This window comes from Miniopterus schreibersii, assembly GCF_964146895.1.
Source record: "Miniopterus schreibersii genome assembly, chromosome: 4".
In the NCBI taxonomy this organism is placed as follows: domain Eukaryota; kingdom Metazoa; phylum Chordata; class Mammalia; order Chiroptera; family Miniopteridae; genus Miniopterus; species Miniopterus schreibersii.
In genome coordinates, this window is record NC_138105.1 from 61,304,783 (window position 1) to 61,321,349 (window position 16,567).

Consider the following 16,567-nt stretch of genomic DNA (forward strand, 5'->3'; position numbering starts at 1 on the left):
CACACACCTAGGTTTCAGGTTCCATTCCCGTTTAGGGTGCGTATGGGAGGCAAATAATCAATGTCTCTCTCTCTCTCTTAAAAAAAAAAAAAAATCAATAAACATATCCTCAGGTTAGGATTAAAAAAAAAAGAACCAATTTTAGCCCTGGCCAGGTAGCTCAGTTGGTTAGAGTGTCAGTTTACACCAGAGTTTTAGGTTTGATCCTCCGTCAGGACACATAAAAGAATCAACCAATAATGAATGCATAAATAAATGGAACAACAAATCGATGCTTTTCTCTCTCAAAAAAAATCAATAAAAAAGAACTAATTTTAGTGTTCATTCAATTCATTGGTACAATAAACGTTTCCTGGGTTTCTACCACAGGCTAGGCTATACATATATGTAAGACATGGTTTAAGAAATACACAATAGGAGAGACATAAATAGTTGTAATATAAATGCTATAACAGAGAAAAAATATGGGCTAACATTTATTAAGCACTTCTTTTGTGCCAGGGAGTTTTTAAGAGCGATACAGTATTAACTAATTTAAAACTCACAATAATCCCATTTTCATCATTTTACATATGAAACAAGCACAGCTCAGTCAAGTCACACAGCTGGAAATTTGTAGAGGCAGAGGCGAATTTGCATGGTCTCTCGTGAGCTGAGCCCCTGACGACCACCTTCAGGGACTACAAATCCCGTCATGCAGTGGGGGCGCGCCGAGAGCCTAGGACCCGCCCCGCCCCTCAACAGGCCCCGCCCCCGCCCCGGCCCCGCCCCCTCCTGCCGCAGCCCCCTACCGCCCGGTCAGCCCCGAAGAGTTGCCCGGTGCCTAAGGCAGACGGAAGCCGAGCGAGAGTCTCGGTGGCGGCGGCAGGATGGGAGACTCCAAAGTGAAAGTGGCCGTCCGGATCCGGCCCATGAACCGAAGAGGTGAGAACCGAGCCCGCCCGGGGCCGCCGCAGCGGAGGCGGCAGGTGCCTGGTGCGCCCCTTCGCGGCGGCCGCCGTGTGGGGTCCCGCCGCCCCGCCCCTGGAGTCCGCATCCGGGCTGGAGGGCGGCCGGCGCGCCCCGAAATCTTGTCCCCCACTCCCGCCCCTCCTGTGCGGGACGCCCCTCCCCTCGTCTGCCCCGCGTCCCGGGGAGCTGCGGGCCCCACGTCCCGCTCCGCTGCCCCTTCCGCCCTTTCGCCCGCCCCGCCCCGGCGCCCTTTCGCCCTCTCGCTTCCCCCTGCCCTTCCAGGAGGGCGCCCTATTCGCTCGACCCGGGCTCTCTTCCCCCGCCCCCCCATTCCCCTCGGCCCTTGCCCCGCTGGGTCCCCGCTGTCTCCTCGCCAGCTGTCAGCGCGCCCCCGCCCCTTGGGTCCTCGCCCCTCCGGCCTGGCGGGACCTCCAGGGACGCTGAAGCCCCACGTCACCGCCCAGTCGCCCTAACGCGGCACTTTGGTGGCTCGCGGCAGGAAAAATGGCAGGGGATGTGGTTTACTCCTGGGGAAGCACTCAAGTGCAAAAATTCCTCGCCTTGCTTTTTCACTGTGCATTTCTTTAGCCTGGACGGCCATAAAGAGTTGCACATACTTTGATTGAAGTTGGGTAAAAGAGATGTCTCCCTACTCCCACATTTTTGACTGTTGAGAAAGTTTTGTTTTTGCTTGAAGTCATATTGCTCATCTCTCAACAATAAATAGTTTTAAGTGCCAAGATTCTTGTGAAATTGTATCTTTCAGACATTCTCTCCATTCTGCAGGGAGGGTAGAGACAGCAGATAATCCAAGTACGTTTTAAATCCTCTTTAGACTGTCAGATGGAGTGGAGAGAAGCCCAACTAGAACTCCAGGAGAAGGTGGGCTGGGTCTCAGCTTTAATGCTTAACTAGCAGTATGACTGGGCAAGTTACTTTAAAGGAGATAACATATTTGAAAACAGTTTTTGTATAAGGTTATATTATTGGGGGTCACTATTATAATCCCAGGAGATGACTTCAAAAGACTCTTTTTTTTGTTTTTTTTAAATATATCTTTATTGATTCAGAGAGAGGAAGGGAGAGGGAGAGAGAGATAGAAACATCAATGATGAGAGAGTCGTTGATCAGCTGCCTCTTGCACGCCCCCGACTGGGAATCAAGCCCGCAACCTGGCCATGTGCCCTGACTGGGAATCGAACCCTGATCGCCTGGATCCTAGGTCGATGCTCAACCGCTGAGCCACGTCTGGCCAGGCAAAAAGACTTTTAACTAATCAGAATCATTTGTATGTACCAGAGTCATGTTCTAAGTCAGCGATTTTCAACTCCTGTGCCACAAGAATTTTTAAAACATGCAATACCTGACTATTTAGCCAGGGGCACTGACTTATTTTCCCTTAGATTGTCAAATACAAAAATGACAACAGCCAACACAATAGCCATCCGTTGTGACTGAATCAAAATCATACCTATTTTTTGTTAGATCAGCAAAATTATAATATTTTTTTGGTGTGCAGAAGAATTCTGGTAATTAGTTTATGTGTGCCGTGAGATGAAAAAGGTTGAAAAGCAGCGTTCTAAGTTACTCTTTGTTCATAATCAAGTGTTGCTTAAGTAGAAATCATGAGTTGTTTTCCAGCTTTCCTTTTCTTTGCTGTCTTTTGTGTTTAGTGAGATATACAGGTCAACCAGTTAATATATACTTTGTTGGTTTGTCTTTTTCTTGGGAGTTGGTTTCTCTCTTTTCTTGGAGTTACACCTATTGGAATTGGTGAGTCCTTCTGTCCCTGGAGGTCAGCTTGAGGCTGTCAGGTGACAAAGAAGAATTTTGCCCTTAGAACTTAAACTAGTTTAGTCTTGACCTCACTAGCTCCATGCTCTGACAAAATGAAAGAATTGAAAGGAACTTAGAAAGTTTTCAAAAGCTTGTCTTCTTCAGTGTTCAGGCATCTTAAAATCACCTTAAGTTTATAACCATCACAGTGATTAAGAAACCTTAAAAAAAAAACCAAAAAAAACACGAAGCCACATAAAACACAACTGATCTCGGATTTGATTCTGAAGAGATGATTTTAGCACATTCTTAAAATTCCCTTTTCATAAAAAGTTTGGAAATGTCAGTGCTAAAAAGAGGCAGTTAACCAACCACCGCAAAAGACCTATGTCAGATAGAATCCTTCCTTCTCCCCCTCCCCCAATGGGTTTCAGTTTTTGAGGGGAGGTACTATCATTTTTACTTATAAATTGCCATTAATTAGATTGTAATAATGATCAGTATCAGAGTTTCGAGGGATGCATAGAATAATAATTTTAGCTATGGAATGAAGGTTAGCTTTTCCGTTGGCTGAACATATTTTATAATTAAGGTTTGCACATAGACCCATTACCCAGTAAATAGAAGTGCATTATTTGTGGTAAACTGACTCATTCATTCAGTGCCATCTCTTAGGTAGCCTTATATTTCCTCAAGGCACACGGACTTCTTTTTTTCAGTGATTGCCACAGATAATTAGAATTGGTTCTATTTCTATTTTGTCACTCGGTAGTCATTCACATAAATCTAGAGGTTTTTGTAGAACGCAATGTAGTGAAATTCTAAAGCCAGTAATATTTAAGCTTCTATCTAGAGTTTGTTAAAAAGGCTAAAGCAAAACCATATTCTTTCCCAGTAATTTTGAAAAGAATCATATTGCTTTGACCAATTATTGCTTCTAGGAAAATTAATGTATTAAGTAATAGTATATAATTATGACAAACAGTAAACTTTTAGTCCTAATTGTTTCTCTGTTAATATATTAGTGTAGGAAATGAACCTCAGAAATGACTCTTCAAAACCAAGAGTAAGATGAGAATGGGGTACTGGGATGATGTAGTTTTACTGTACAGACTTTGATATTTGGAATCACATTAGCTACTGTTTGAGGAAAAGCTGAAATTTGCAAGAAGCTTTTAGCGTACTATTAAGTTCTTCACGTGATTCAGTATCTGTGCTTAGGTGTTAAGGTAGCTAGGTGGTTTACTATTTCACATTTATCATGGAAGTAAGAGTGTTTCAGTCCTTCTTACTAAATTAAATAGCAAGAGTTGTAATGGTTAATGAATATGCTTTTGTCTGGAATATTTTTCTTGGTACAGATTTTAACATTATACTAACAAAACAAAAAATAAAAAGGAAAGTCTCTGACATCCTTCCATCTTGACAATTCATACTCTCATTTTCTTATTTCCATTCCAATGTGTGTTCACGTGCATATGTAATTTTATAGTTTTAATTTTGCTTTTGTTCATTTGAAATATGAATTTAAGCTAAAGAAAAAAAGGTAAACTTGTTTTGCCACGAGCTCTTGAAGTTAGTTCTATTTGCAAATATTGTTTGTCATTTATCTTTTAGACTTGCACAACTCACCAGGCAACTCTGGTTGTGTTCTTCTATATACTGTAAAGAACACCCATTCATACATTATTAATCAGTCTAATTATTAAATGAACTGAAAGTTTTACAAGCATAATTGATGGTACTAGCTAGATCAGTGACACTCTCCTGTTTAGGAAGTTGATGTTTTGTAACTTTAGGTGGTTTAAAAAACATTTGATATTTATTGATTGCCTGCTGGGTATGTAGCTTATATTAGATATTATGGGATCTTACTACCTTTCCTCAAGGAGCTTCCATGTTTAAATATGTATAAGATCAACTTCCAAAATTTAATAAACCTATATAAAAAGTATATGGAAAATACCTTTGCTGTCCACCTACCCTAAGGTGGTGAAATCAGAAATTACACTAGAAATTTAGCTAGAGAGAAAAACAGTGAAATGGGTTATTGCAGGTGTTAGTAAGCATGGACAATATATATTTATTTCATCAGGCATTTCTCAAAGGTTTACTTTGCAATTTTATAGTACTTGATGCAGTGAAAAACACAGAGAAATATGTGATATCTAGTAGAAGTCATTGCATAAGTAAATTACTATCTGGTATCAGTGGAAAGACTTATATAGCTATTAAAAATGATGGAAATCAAAACTGTTTTACAAGGAAGACTGTTTTCTTGTTAGAAGTAGAAGCAGAATGTAATATAGTATGTGTAACTACTGAATCTACTGTTATGGTGGTCTATTAAATCTACTGTTATGATTATTATATAAAAATGTAAACAGGAATGGGCAAGGGCTAGAAAGAAACATGAAAAAATGAGATTGATTATTCTCTTTGGGAGAATTTTGTTTCCAAAAAAACTTTCTCTTAGTTTCAAAATGTTCAGTGTCTTTAAAGTGTGCTTTATGGTTCATGCTCATGAGGAAATGACTGTCATGTGAGAAGATAAGATTAAAAGGTAAACACCTATAGCAGATTGCTAGGTAACTAAGTGCCAGGTGAATGATAGGGAAATACAGGAATTTAGAGGAGGAAAAGATCCCTGGAAGCTGGATGATTAGGGGAGGCTTCTCTGGGGAGGGAGAACTTTGGTTGGACTTGGAGGAGGGAGCTTATGATTGGAACGGGTGCAAGGTGGGAGGGAGGGGAAAGCATTGGTTCTTTGAGGAGGAAGTTTGGCCTGAGAGCATAGGCACAGACACAGGAATGAGCCAGGCAAGTTTAGGCAGCAGAGACCAGCTCAGCCTGCCAGAAAGGAGCGTTCTGTGAGGTTGGCTGGAGAAGGATGAGTTTAGGAGGGCAGGGTGAAATTACAGGGAGCCCTGATGCTAGCTAGGCCCGGAAGCCTGGGTTTAGGTGGCTGGTCCATGCGCTCTAATTTAGCTGTTTAGAACTTCCTCTGGGTCTCGAACACAAGCATGAAGGAGAAAGATTGCCAGATCTCAGGGCAAGATTGCAGGCCTGGGTAGATGAACTGATTCAGGATATAGCTGGGCAACGTTTAACAGCGCATGATGAAAATGAAGCCGTGTGAATGGGCAAAGTCAGGAGGCCGGTCAAAACTGAGTAAGCAATCATGAATCAAGAGACAAGGTAAAACGGAGGCTGCTTCCATATCTGGACTATTGTAAATAATGCTGCAGTGAACATAGTGCATATATCTTTTCAAATTAGTGTTTTGGATTTCTTTGGGTACATACCCAGAAGTGGAATTGCTGGGTCATAAGGTTTTTAATTTTTTGAGGAACTCCATACTGTATTGTGTAGTGGCTGCACCAGTATACAGTGACACCAACAGTGCGTGAGGGTTCCCTTTTCAAATAAGTCAGAAAAAACAAATACCACATGATTTCACTTATATGTGGAATCTTAAAAACGAAATAAACCAACAAACTCAACAGAAACAAACTTATAAGATACAGAGAACGAACTGCCAGATGGGATGGTGAAAAAGGTGAAGGGATTAAGAAGTACAAATTGGCACTTAGAAAAATAGTCGCAGGGATATAAAGCACAGCATAGGGAATATAGTCAATAACAATAAGTATGTATGGTGTCAGGTGGATACTGGACTTATCAGAGTGTTCACTTTGTTATATAAATGTCTAATCACTATGTTGTACACCTAAAACTAATATATTGTATGTCAGCTGTAATTGAAAAATTAAAAGAAAATTTTTTTAAAGACAAGGTAAAATTGAAGAGGTAGGAGGAACCTTAGAAGACCCTGGCAGTCAGTGAAGAAACAGCTAATCCTTAGGAAATGAAGGGGCAGGGTGGGAGAGGCGAATCTGTTTGAAACAGGAAGGTGTTTTTGACCCTGAGGCCAATGGTGATTCTTTGGCCTTTTCAGAGAGAACTGATGGTGGAGTTAAAGATGACTGGATGGAAATTTCTGACATGTTTTCTAAAACAGAAGATACTTGTTTTCCTAGCAGCTGCTTGATATGCTAATGGAAATGAGACACACATCTATTACAGCATTCTTTTGTTTCTACCATCAACTCAGTGACTGAAATTGGAATTTATACACATAGGAACAGAGGCTTTTGGAGGAGAAGGTTCAATTTTATGAAATAAAATAATATAAAAATGTGTTTGAATTGGCATTTATTTTCGCCCCCTCACCTCCATAAAACAGTGGCTAATGTGTAACTTTTCCAGTTCTTAAATTCTGAAGATGGAAGAAACCACTGACAAAACTATTTGTTAAGCAGATGAACTGAGATGTTTATTGAGTGGAAATGGATTTATTATTATTGATCTTTATGCTTCCCAATCAAGTCTCCTTGTGTTTAACAGAGCACGTTCTTTAAAAACTTGGCAAAGGTGATCACTGTAATCTATGGGGAAGTGTGCGAAGCTAACTGGTATCTGAGACACAAATCCATGACTTAATTGGTACTGGGCTCTAACTCTCAAAAGCTGTAGATATCGTTAAAAAATGGTATTGATTAGCTCATTCAATTCAATACATGTTGATTGAAGAAAAAGTGATAGCTACTTCTTTAGAGCTTTCTATTTGTGAGCTACAGAGTTTGGTGCTTTTTATTAGTATTTTATCCTTCAAACAAAACCTTGAAAAAGATAGTTATATCCCGGCCGGGCGTGCCTCAGCAGTTGAACATGGACCTAGGATCCAGGGAATGGAGGTTCGATTCCCGGTCAGCGCACATGCCCGGGTTGTGGGCGCGATCTCCAGCTGGGGGCGTGCAGGAGGCAGCGGATCAATGACTCTCTCATCATTGGTGTTTCTATCTCTCCCTCTCCCTTCCTCTCTCTGAATCAATAAAGATATATTTTTTAAAAAAAATAGTTAATAGAATTTCTATTTAACAGAATCTCAGAGAGGTTAACTCCCCAGAATTATAAAACCAGTATTTTGGATCTTGAATTTCACCTACTTTGCCATTAAAGCCTGTACTTGTACTATTATATTGGACATGATGACCTTTAAGGGGACCTCACGTTCCTGGGTTTACATAATTTTCAAAGATGTGCAGGATACACATGAAGCATAAGTCATGATCTTTGACCAAAGGAGTGCACTGTTTTGTTGGTAATAAGAGATTCACAGGTGAGTCAATTATAAGAATATATGTACAGTGCCACGATGACCGTGCATTCTGAATTAAAGAAATGGGGGTGGGCCTTCAGAATGACGAGGAATGAGTTGAAGACAGTGGCAGGGAGGAAGGGATGGCATTTGGGGCGTACAACAGGAGATGTAGAAATTAGCAAAATGTGAGTGTAGGAATTAGCAAGACATTTGCAAGAACAGTGAAGAAATTAGATGTAAAAATTCAGACAGCAGGAAGGATAAAGAATCTGTATAATTCATAGTTGTTGAGAGGTAACTGTGCTGGCATGGTCCCAAGCCCTGAATTTGATTATTTCATTTAATCCTCACAACAATGCTAGGAAGCATTTATACTGCAATTCCATTTTACCGATGAGGAAACTTGCCCCAAATCACATAACTACAAAGTGGAGAAACTGGCAATTGGAACCTAGGCAGTTCAACTCCAGAGCCCAAGCCCTTAAATTCTATGCTTTCTTGGAAAAGTTGGGAGAGTATAGGGAGTGAGGGATGAGAAAAGTGATGAAAGTTGCCTTTACTGAAGTAGAGAGGTTGGTGGGGAGTAGAGGGATATGAAGTTATTTAAGTGAGGTACAGGCAGATTGAGAAGGGTGTCAAACCTGGTTTGAGGAGTATCGTGACTATAGGTTTTGGAATAGAGCAGTGGCATTGTTAAAGTGGTGCTTTAGGAAGATAAATTGCTCTGTGTGTCTTTACTGTGCCCACAAACTAGTAAGTTAGCTTGCTACTGTTTCATGGGTGCTGGTAGAAGACATGGGACTTCTGGGCCAGAGGACATATTCATGGCACAGCAAGCAGCGTGAGCAGTTCCCCTTGCCTGCAAACCCCACTGGGGTGATGGATGCCGTGCAAGGTTGCATCTGAGGGGCACTGAGTTTGGGGAATCCTTTGCCTTAAATGGTGAGCAAGCCTGCTCGTTGTCCTGAAGGAAGAACTAGTTCCTCAAGGTTGCTGGCTGCAAACACGTTTCTGAGAGATGGGCTGGCTAAAGAGCTTTTATGCCTTGCATTCTAGATTTATCCAGATAGACTATGTCAAGGTGATTTGCAAAGCTTCTGATTAAGATGACTAAGCGAGTGAATGCTGGTGGCATTAACTGAGATCAGAGGTATAGGAGAAGCAGGTTTTAGGGTGGAGGTACGGGAAATGACGAGTTCTGTTCTTGAACATTCAACAGTATTAATCTGTGTTTCTCATGTGCATGTACTGTACCTATGGCTGTGAATAAGATACAGTGCATGCCCAGAAGAAACTCAACAGACTTGTTGACTTTTAGGTGTCTGAAGTGCAGCCAAGTGGATGGGTCTAAAAGGCTGTTGTATATATGAGTCTGAAACAGAGGGACTGGAGATACATGTAGATTTGGGAGTCATTACTATATTTAGAAGATAGAACACCAAATTAAGGCATGTTCTTTATTTGGAAAGGGGAGGACGCAGAGGCCAAAAAGAAAGACATAAGGAGAAGCAGGTACTTGAAAGTAATCGGGAAGCCCAAGGGGTAAAATGTGTCCAAAAAATGCCAGTAGTCAGATATCACAGGAGTGGCATGTATGATAATACTGAGTTGTCTTCTGTGGATTTAGCTTGATGGCAGTCAGTGGTCATCTTCAGGAGAATAATTTTGACGGAATGAATGAGTCTTGGTGTGTTGGCAGTGAGCTGAGAAATAAGTGGGAGCGCCAATGTGGAGGCAGTGAGTTACGTGAATATTCTCTCACAAAGCTCCATGTAAAAGTGAAGGGTGAAGAGTGGTATTCAGAGATGTAGTTAGGAACAGGCCTTTTTTTTTTTAAAGTCTGGGAGATGTTTGAGCTTTGTTATAGACAGACAGAGCCAACAGACAGGGAACCTTTTCAAATATGAGAGGAAGAGGATAATTATATAATGGGAAAGCCCTGGAGTGCTTAATTTTCTTGAATGTGAGGTTATTAATTAAGAGTAAGAAGAATTGGGTTGGCTGAGATCTTCAGAGTAGAAATGTGGTTGAAGGATTCTAACCATATTTTATATCTGTTGAGTGCAGTGGGGTCCTTCCTTCTAAGTTTTTAAAGATATAATTCACATGTCAAAAGTGTACAATTCAGTGGCTTTTAGTGTATTTGCAGAGTTGTGCAACCATCACCACTATCCAATTCCAGAACGTTTTCACCATTCCAAAGAGAGACTCTGTCCCATTAGCGATCACTCTTCACCCACCCCCCACTCCAGTACCCTCCCCCTCCTTCCAGCTCCTGGCAACCTGTAATCTACTTCTAGTCTCTGGATTTGCCTATTTCGGACATTTCATATGAATGAAATCATACAGTATGTGGACTTTTGTATTAGATTTTTTTCACTTGGCATATTGTATTTAGGGCTTATTCATGTTGTAGCATCAATCAATACTTCCTTTTTTTAAAAGTTTTTATTTATTGATTTGAGAGAGAGAGAAATCGATTTGTTTTTCCACATATTTATGCATTCATTCATTCATTCATTGGTTGATTCTTGTATGTGTCCTGACCTGGGATCAAACCCAAAACCTTGATATATCTGTTTGATGTTCTAACCAACTGAGTTACCTGGCCAGGGCCAATACTTTATTCCTTTAAAAAAAATTATCTTTATTGTTGAAAGTATTACAGATGTCCCTCTTCTCCCCCCCCCCCCTTTAATCCCCTCCACCCAGAATCATCCCCCTTGCCCCCCAGGCCTTCTGCACACTATTGTCTGTGTCCATGGGTTAAATAATAGCCTGTGGTGTGGATATGTCTTATTTTGTTTGCCTGTTCATCAGTTGGTGGGCATTTGGCTCGTTTCCACTTTTTGGTGATTATAAATAATACTGCTATGAACATTTGTATATAAGTTTTTGTGTAGATGTATATTTCCATTTCTCTTTGGTACATAGAATTGGAATTGCTGGCTCATATAGTAACTCTAACTTTTAAGGAACTGTTTGTTTTGTTTGTGTGTTTTTTTAAATGTCTTTATTGATTTCAGAGAGAGGAGGGAAAGGGAGAGAGAGATAGAAACATCAATGATGGGAGTCATTGATTGGCTGTCTCCTGCATGCCGCCTACTGGGGATCGAGCCTGAGACCTGGGCATGTGCCCTGACTGGGAATTGAACCTGGATCTCCTGGATCATAGGTCGATGCTCAACTGCTGAGCCACACTAGCTGGGCATAAGGAACTGTTAAGTTGTTTTCCAAAATGACTACACCATTTTACAATCCCACCAAAATGTATGAAGGCTCCAGTTTCTATGAAGGCTCCAATTTCTCCATGTCCATACCAACACTTGTTACTGTCTCTCTTTTTGATTATTGCCTCCCTAGTGGGTGTGAAGTGGTATCTCATTGTGGTTTTTATTTTCGTTTCCCCAATGTCTAATGATATTGAGCACCATTTCATGTGTTTATTAGCCATTTGTATATTTTTGGAGAGGTCTCTATTCAAACCCTATTTTTAAAATTGTGTTGTCTTTTTATTATTGAGTTGTAAGACCTCTTTATATGTTCTAGATACCAATCCCTTATCAGATATATGATTTGCAAATGTTTTCTTGATTTTTGTGGGTTGACTTTTCATTCTCTTAATGGTGTCCTTTGTAGCACAAAGTTTTTCATTTTGATGTGGTCCAGTCCAGTTTATCTGTTTTCTTCTGTTGCTTATGCTTTTGATGTTGTATCTAAGAAACCAATACCTAACCCAAGGTCATGTGGATTTATGCCTATGTTTTCTTCTAAGGGTTTTATAATTTTAGCTCTTACATTTAGGCTTTGGTCCATTTGGAGTTAATTTTTGAATGTGATATGAGGTAGAGGTCCAGTTTTATTCTTTTGAATGTGGATATCCAGTTGTCCCAGCACCATTTGTTGAAAAGACTGTACTTTTCACATTGGATTGTCTTGGCACTCTTGTTGAAAATTAGTTGACCATAAATGTGATAGTATATTTCTGGACTCTCAGTTCTATTTCATTGACTTATATGTCTATCTTTATGTAGTACCACACTGTTTTGATTACTGTAGCTTAGTAGTAAGTTTGAAATTGGTAAGTGTAGTCTTTCTGTTTTATTCTTCTTTTCCAAGATTGTTTTGGCTATTCTGGCTTTGCCTTATACATTTTAAATACCTATTTCCTAGCCCTCTGAAGTTGATTAGTTCTTGAATATACACATTATATTTTGGGCAATATGGATTATTTTAGTTATTTTCTTACTATAAACTCTATTCCCCTTATCAACCATCATGCCTTGGATCTTCCTTCATTCTTCAGTCTTTTCTTTAGCAATATTAGAGCTTAATTATATTTTTGTCTTATATTTATTTATTGAATAGATTTTTATGTTCACTGGTAAAAACATAAAAGTAGGTTATTAGGATATTTTATATATCTCTTACTGGAAAGCAAACCAACAGTTTGCTTTTTACCTATGTGGCATCACATAATTTTGTTTCTCCCTGAGTTAGTGGGCCTTAAGGGGGTCCCAAGCAGCTTATAAGTATAGTAAAGAAGTATAAGTCATATTCCCTATGCTGCCAATAATAATATTACATTCCACTTGGGAAAACAAGCCCTTTATACATGAAATATTAATGATGAACATTTTGCGTATATGAGCATGCATAGACGTGTAGAAGTATTAGGCATGTGACACAAATTAGTTGGAAATAGAACCATAGATAGCATGTGAGTTTTGCAATTGAATTAAAATGTGAGTCTTACAAATAAGTTACTCTCTTTTAAAAATTGTGAATTTAAGAGTAAGTTATAGTTAGCTTTTTAGGAATGTGACTGGTATGAAAAGGGAGGTACATTTATGTAGTAGATTCGATTTGAAAATAATTATTAATTTTCTGGAGAATTAGAAAAGCAGATTACTAGACAGGCAACTCAGAATTATTTTGTCCACACTGAGAATGATGCACATCCTCAGTTGGAACATGAGTTATGTAAAGGGAGTGTCCCAGGTCCTGCCTGTCTTTTACTATGATGTCATTGGGGAACGAGTCATAGCTGACTTATGCATTGAAGAAAGACTTGTTTCAAATTATTGTCCACTTTGCAAGGTGACTAATTTGCTGGCTGAATAAGCTGAATTGTCAGCTGTACATATTTTAATATTCAACTTGAGGAACTTGACCTAGAAAAGGAATCCTGTTTGGGAAATAATGTGGGATCTTTAATGTTGGTGAAGTAAATTTTTCTTTCTTTTTCTTTCAAGGACTTGTGGATACATCAAAGCATTCATGGTTTTGAGTACTATAAATTAAATTTGATTAGTCATGACATAAGCTTATAGTACTACTTTAAGATCATTCTAGTTTTTAATTGGTTTCCAGATATATCCTAATGAAATCCCAATCTCATTATTTTAAGCTTCACTAGGAATGAACTGTTGTCCATGTGTTACTTATTATAATAATGATGAGTATTTGGTGCTATTTTTTTTATTGTGGTAAAGTACACATAGCATAAAATTTACCGTCTTAAACCATTTTTAAGTGTACAGTTCAGTGACATAAAGTACATTCACATTGTTATGCAACTGCCACCACTTTTCAACTCGAGAACTACTTTTATCTTACAAAACTGAAACTCTGTACCCATGAATCATTAACACCCCATTGCCCCTGCAGCCCAGCCCCTGGCAACTACCATCCAGCTTTCTGTCTCTATGAATTTGACTACTCTAGGCACCTCATATAAGTGGAACCATACAGTATTTGTCCTTTTGTGACTGCTCGTTGCACTTAGCACAATGCTTTCAGGGTTCATCTTTATTTTAGCAGAATTTCATTCCTTTTTAAGGTTGAGTAATGTTCTGTTAAATGTATATACCATGCTTTGTCTATCCATTTATTCCTCAGTGGTCAGTTGGCTTGCTTCCACCTTTTGGCTATGGTGAATAATGGTGCTATGAAATGGGTGCACTTCAGTGCTGCTTTTGTAAAGGCAGTGAACACCAGCTAATGCTTATCTTTTTAATCTAAGCATTATTCCAAATGAAGAGGAAGATGTTGATCTTTCGGATTTTGGTGTGTTTTTTTCATTAAAAAAAAATTAAAATTTAGATTAAGGCCTAAAGTTGTAATTGCTATTTAATCACTGCTTTGCTTTCTTAAGCCATATACAGCAAGAAGTTTTTCATGGAGAAAGTGTCATATTTAGAATCTTGTAGCTGTATAATTTAATTCAACCAACTAGTAGCATTTGATAGTAGACTAGCTATAGCATTTTATATTAAAATGCTGTCATATACTTGACCCTTAGACTCTTTTCAGATCTCACCAATTTATTTGCTTGGGTGTTTGTGTCCTTGACATTCTACCCATATTCTAAACAGTCTTGTGAAAAGCCTTCTCTTAATATCTATGTATCAGTCAACAGAGCTGGGATGGGGATTTTGTTTGATAATCAAAACTTAGCTAATAAAGAAGTAAAGATAGTTGTTTACATTTAAAAGGCCACCTTTGATGTAAGTTAGAGATAGGGACATTTGTAAGTATTGCACACTTGAAGACAAAATGAGTTTAGGTTGGATATATTAGTTATTAGGCGATTCTTTTTATATTATATACGATTTTCCAGGGTTTGGTTCCTTTATCATGCTACTTAATGCTTACAAATTATTGGTTGTATCTAATGAAGTCATGAAAGGGAGGAGGAAAGAGCTGTGAAGAGGATAGGGGAAAAGCATACAAATATTAAAGAAAAATGTTTGGATCCCTTCTTAATTCAAAAGAATTTGAAATGAAGGCAGAGAACTACTCTGGGGGGTTGGGAGTACTTGATTTGCAGTTTTTCAGGCAGTCATTCCTGATACATACTTATGCATACATGCAGCTCCTCTGCTCAGACCAAACGTTCTTGCAAGAAACTAATAACCAACTTTGTGGTGAGTGGTGAGATAGATTCTGAGTCATAGTAGTTTCCAGAGAGTTGATAATACATTTGTTATAATACAGATTTGACTGTAAGGGGCCAGCCAATACAGTATGGTCAGAGACCATTGAGGGTTAGTATTAACAAAGTATGGTGACTGCAAACTTTGTTGAGCTCTGGGCCTAAGGAAAAGAAAGAAATAAATTTTCGTGTTTGAAAAGTTTTGCAGTGTGACTGAGACTTGCTTGCCACATTTCTTGTATAGTCTAGAGTGGATTTAAACACGGAGCATTAATGCTAGTTGACTACAGTGGAACATACTCCTTTTTGGTGGTTAGTCTTCCACACCTCGGTAAAACATAGCCTTGATGTTTTCCTTTCTGCCCTCTTTGCCTGAAAAATGTGTTGGCTAAAAAAAAAAAGACCACTACATTTTTTGTACTTCTGAGTTATATTTTTGACAACTAACAAAGAATAACTGATACAAAAAAAGTTCAGTTGTGCCAGGCACAGGGAGGGAAATTTTTTTTTTTTTTTTTGCATTTGTTTCAGTTATGTAAGTTAAAAAAAAAAAAGAAATGACATTTCCTGGCAGTGGACATACTTTAAAGTTATAATGATAATGTGACATTTGGCCAAGGTTCTTTGGGAAATACAAAATGACTGCAGTGTAGTACATCTCCTTCATTAAATCGTATCTTTGGGTAGTGGAGATAAGGCAAACAGAAAGTTTCATTCTTTGGGTCAGAAAAATATAAAAATATAAAAATATGAGACCATAAACATGGCTTATATTAAAAAAGCTTTAGTGAGGTATAATTTACATATAGTACAATCCATCCATTCACTGGTTTTTATTATGCTCATGCTAGTTGTGCAGATGTCAGCATAATCAATTTTAGTACGTATTCATCACCCCCAATAGAAAACCGTATCTCCTAGCAGTTACTCCCCAGCCCTGGGCAATAACTAGTCCATTTTCTGTTTCTATTTGCCTATTTTGGACATTTGAAATAAGTGGAATCCTACAATATAATATGTAGTCTCTTGTGGCTGGCTTCTTTCACTTAGCACAAGCTTCATCCATGTTGTAGTATGTATCAGTACTTATTTCTTTTAATAACCAGATAATGTTCTGTTTTATGGATATACCACCTTTATCCACTCATTAGTTGATGGACAGTTGGGTTGTTTCCACTTTTTGGCTATTATGAATAGCCATATAATACTGTTATGAACATTCATGTACAAACTTTTGTGTGGACATAGGTTGTCATTTCTCTTGGGTATATATCTAGAAGTGTGAGTTGCTGGGTCATATGCTAACTCTATATTTAACTTTGAGGAACTGTCAGGCTGTTTTCCAAAGTGACTGCACTATTTTACATTCCCACCAATAATGTATGAAGGTTCCAATTTCCCCAAATCCTTGTTATTTATTATCTGTCTTTTTTATTATAGTTATGCTAGTGGTATGAAGTGGTATCTCATTGTGGTTTTGATTTGCATTTCTCCAGTGTCTAATGATATAAACTGTTTGTGCTTATTGGCCATTTTTGTATCTTTTCTGGAGAGCTGCCTATTCAGATCCTTCGCCCATTTAAAAATTAGGTTATTTGTTTTTTAATTAATGAGTTGTAAGAGTTCTTTCTATTTTCTGATATAAGTATATGATTTACAGATAGTTTCTTGATTCTGTGGGTTGTCTTTTTACTCTCTTGATGGTGTATGTCCTTTGAAGCACAAAAGTTTTTCATTTT

At 38.6% G+C, this 16,567-nt stretch overlaps 1 protein-coding gene across 2 annotated transcripts in view; it reads left to right on the forward strand.

Moving 5' to 3' along the window:
* Positions 1 to 786: 786 nt before the first annotated feature.
* The window catches only part of KIF13B (kinesin family member 13B), a 174,141-nt gene continuing 158,360 nt past the window's right edge, over positions 787 to 16,567 (forward strand). The window contains exon 1 of one of the 2 annotated variants that reach the window (XM_081136639.1): positions 787 to 924. In XM_081136639.1, coding sequence (XP_080992765.1) covers positions 870 to 924 — 55 coding nt within the window. In that variant the 5' untranslated portion in view covers positions 787 to 869. The remainder of the gene's footprint in view (positions 925 to 16,567) is intronic. The other variant, XM_081136638.1, reaches the window with a different exon arrangement.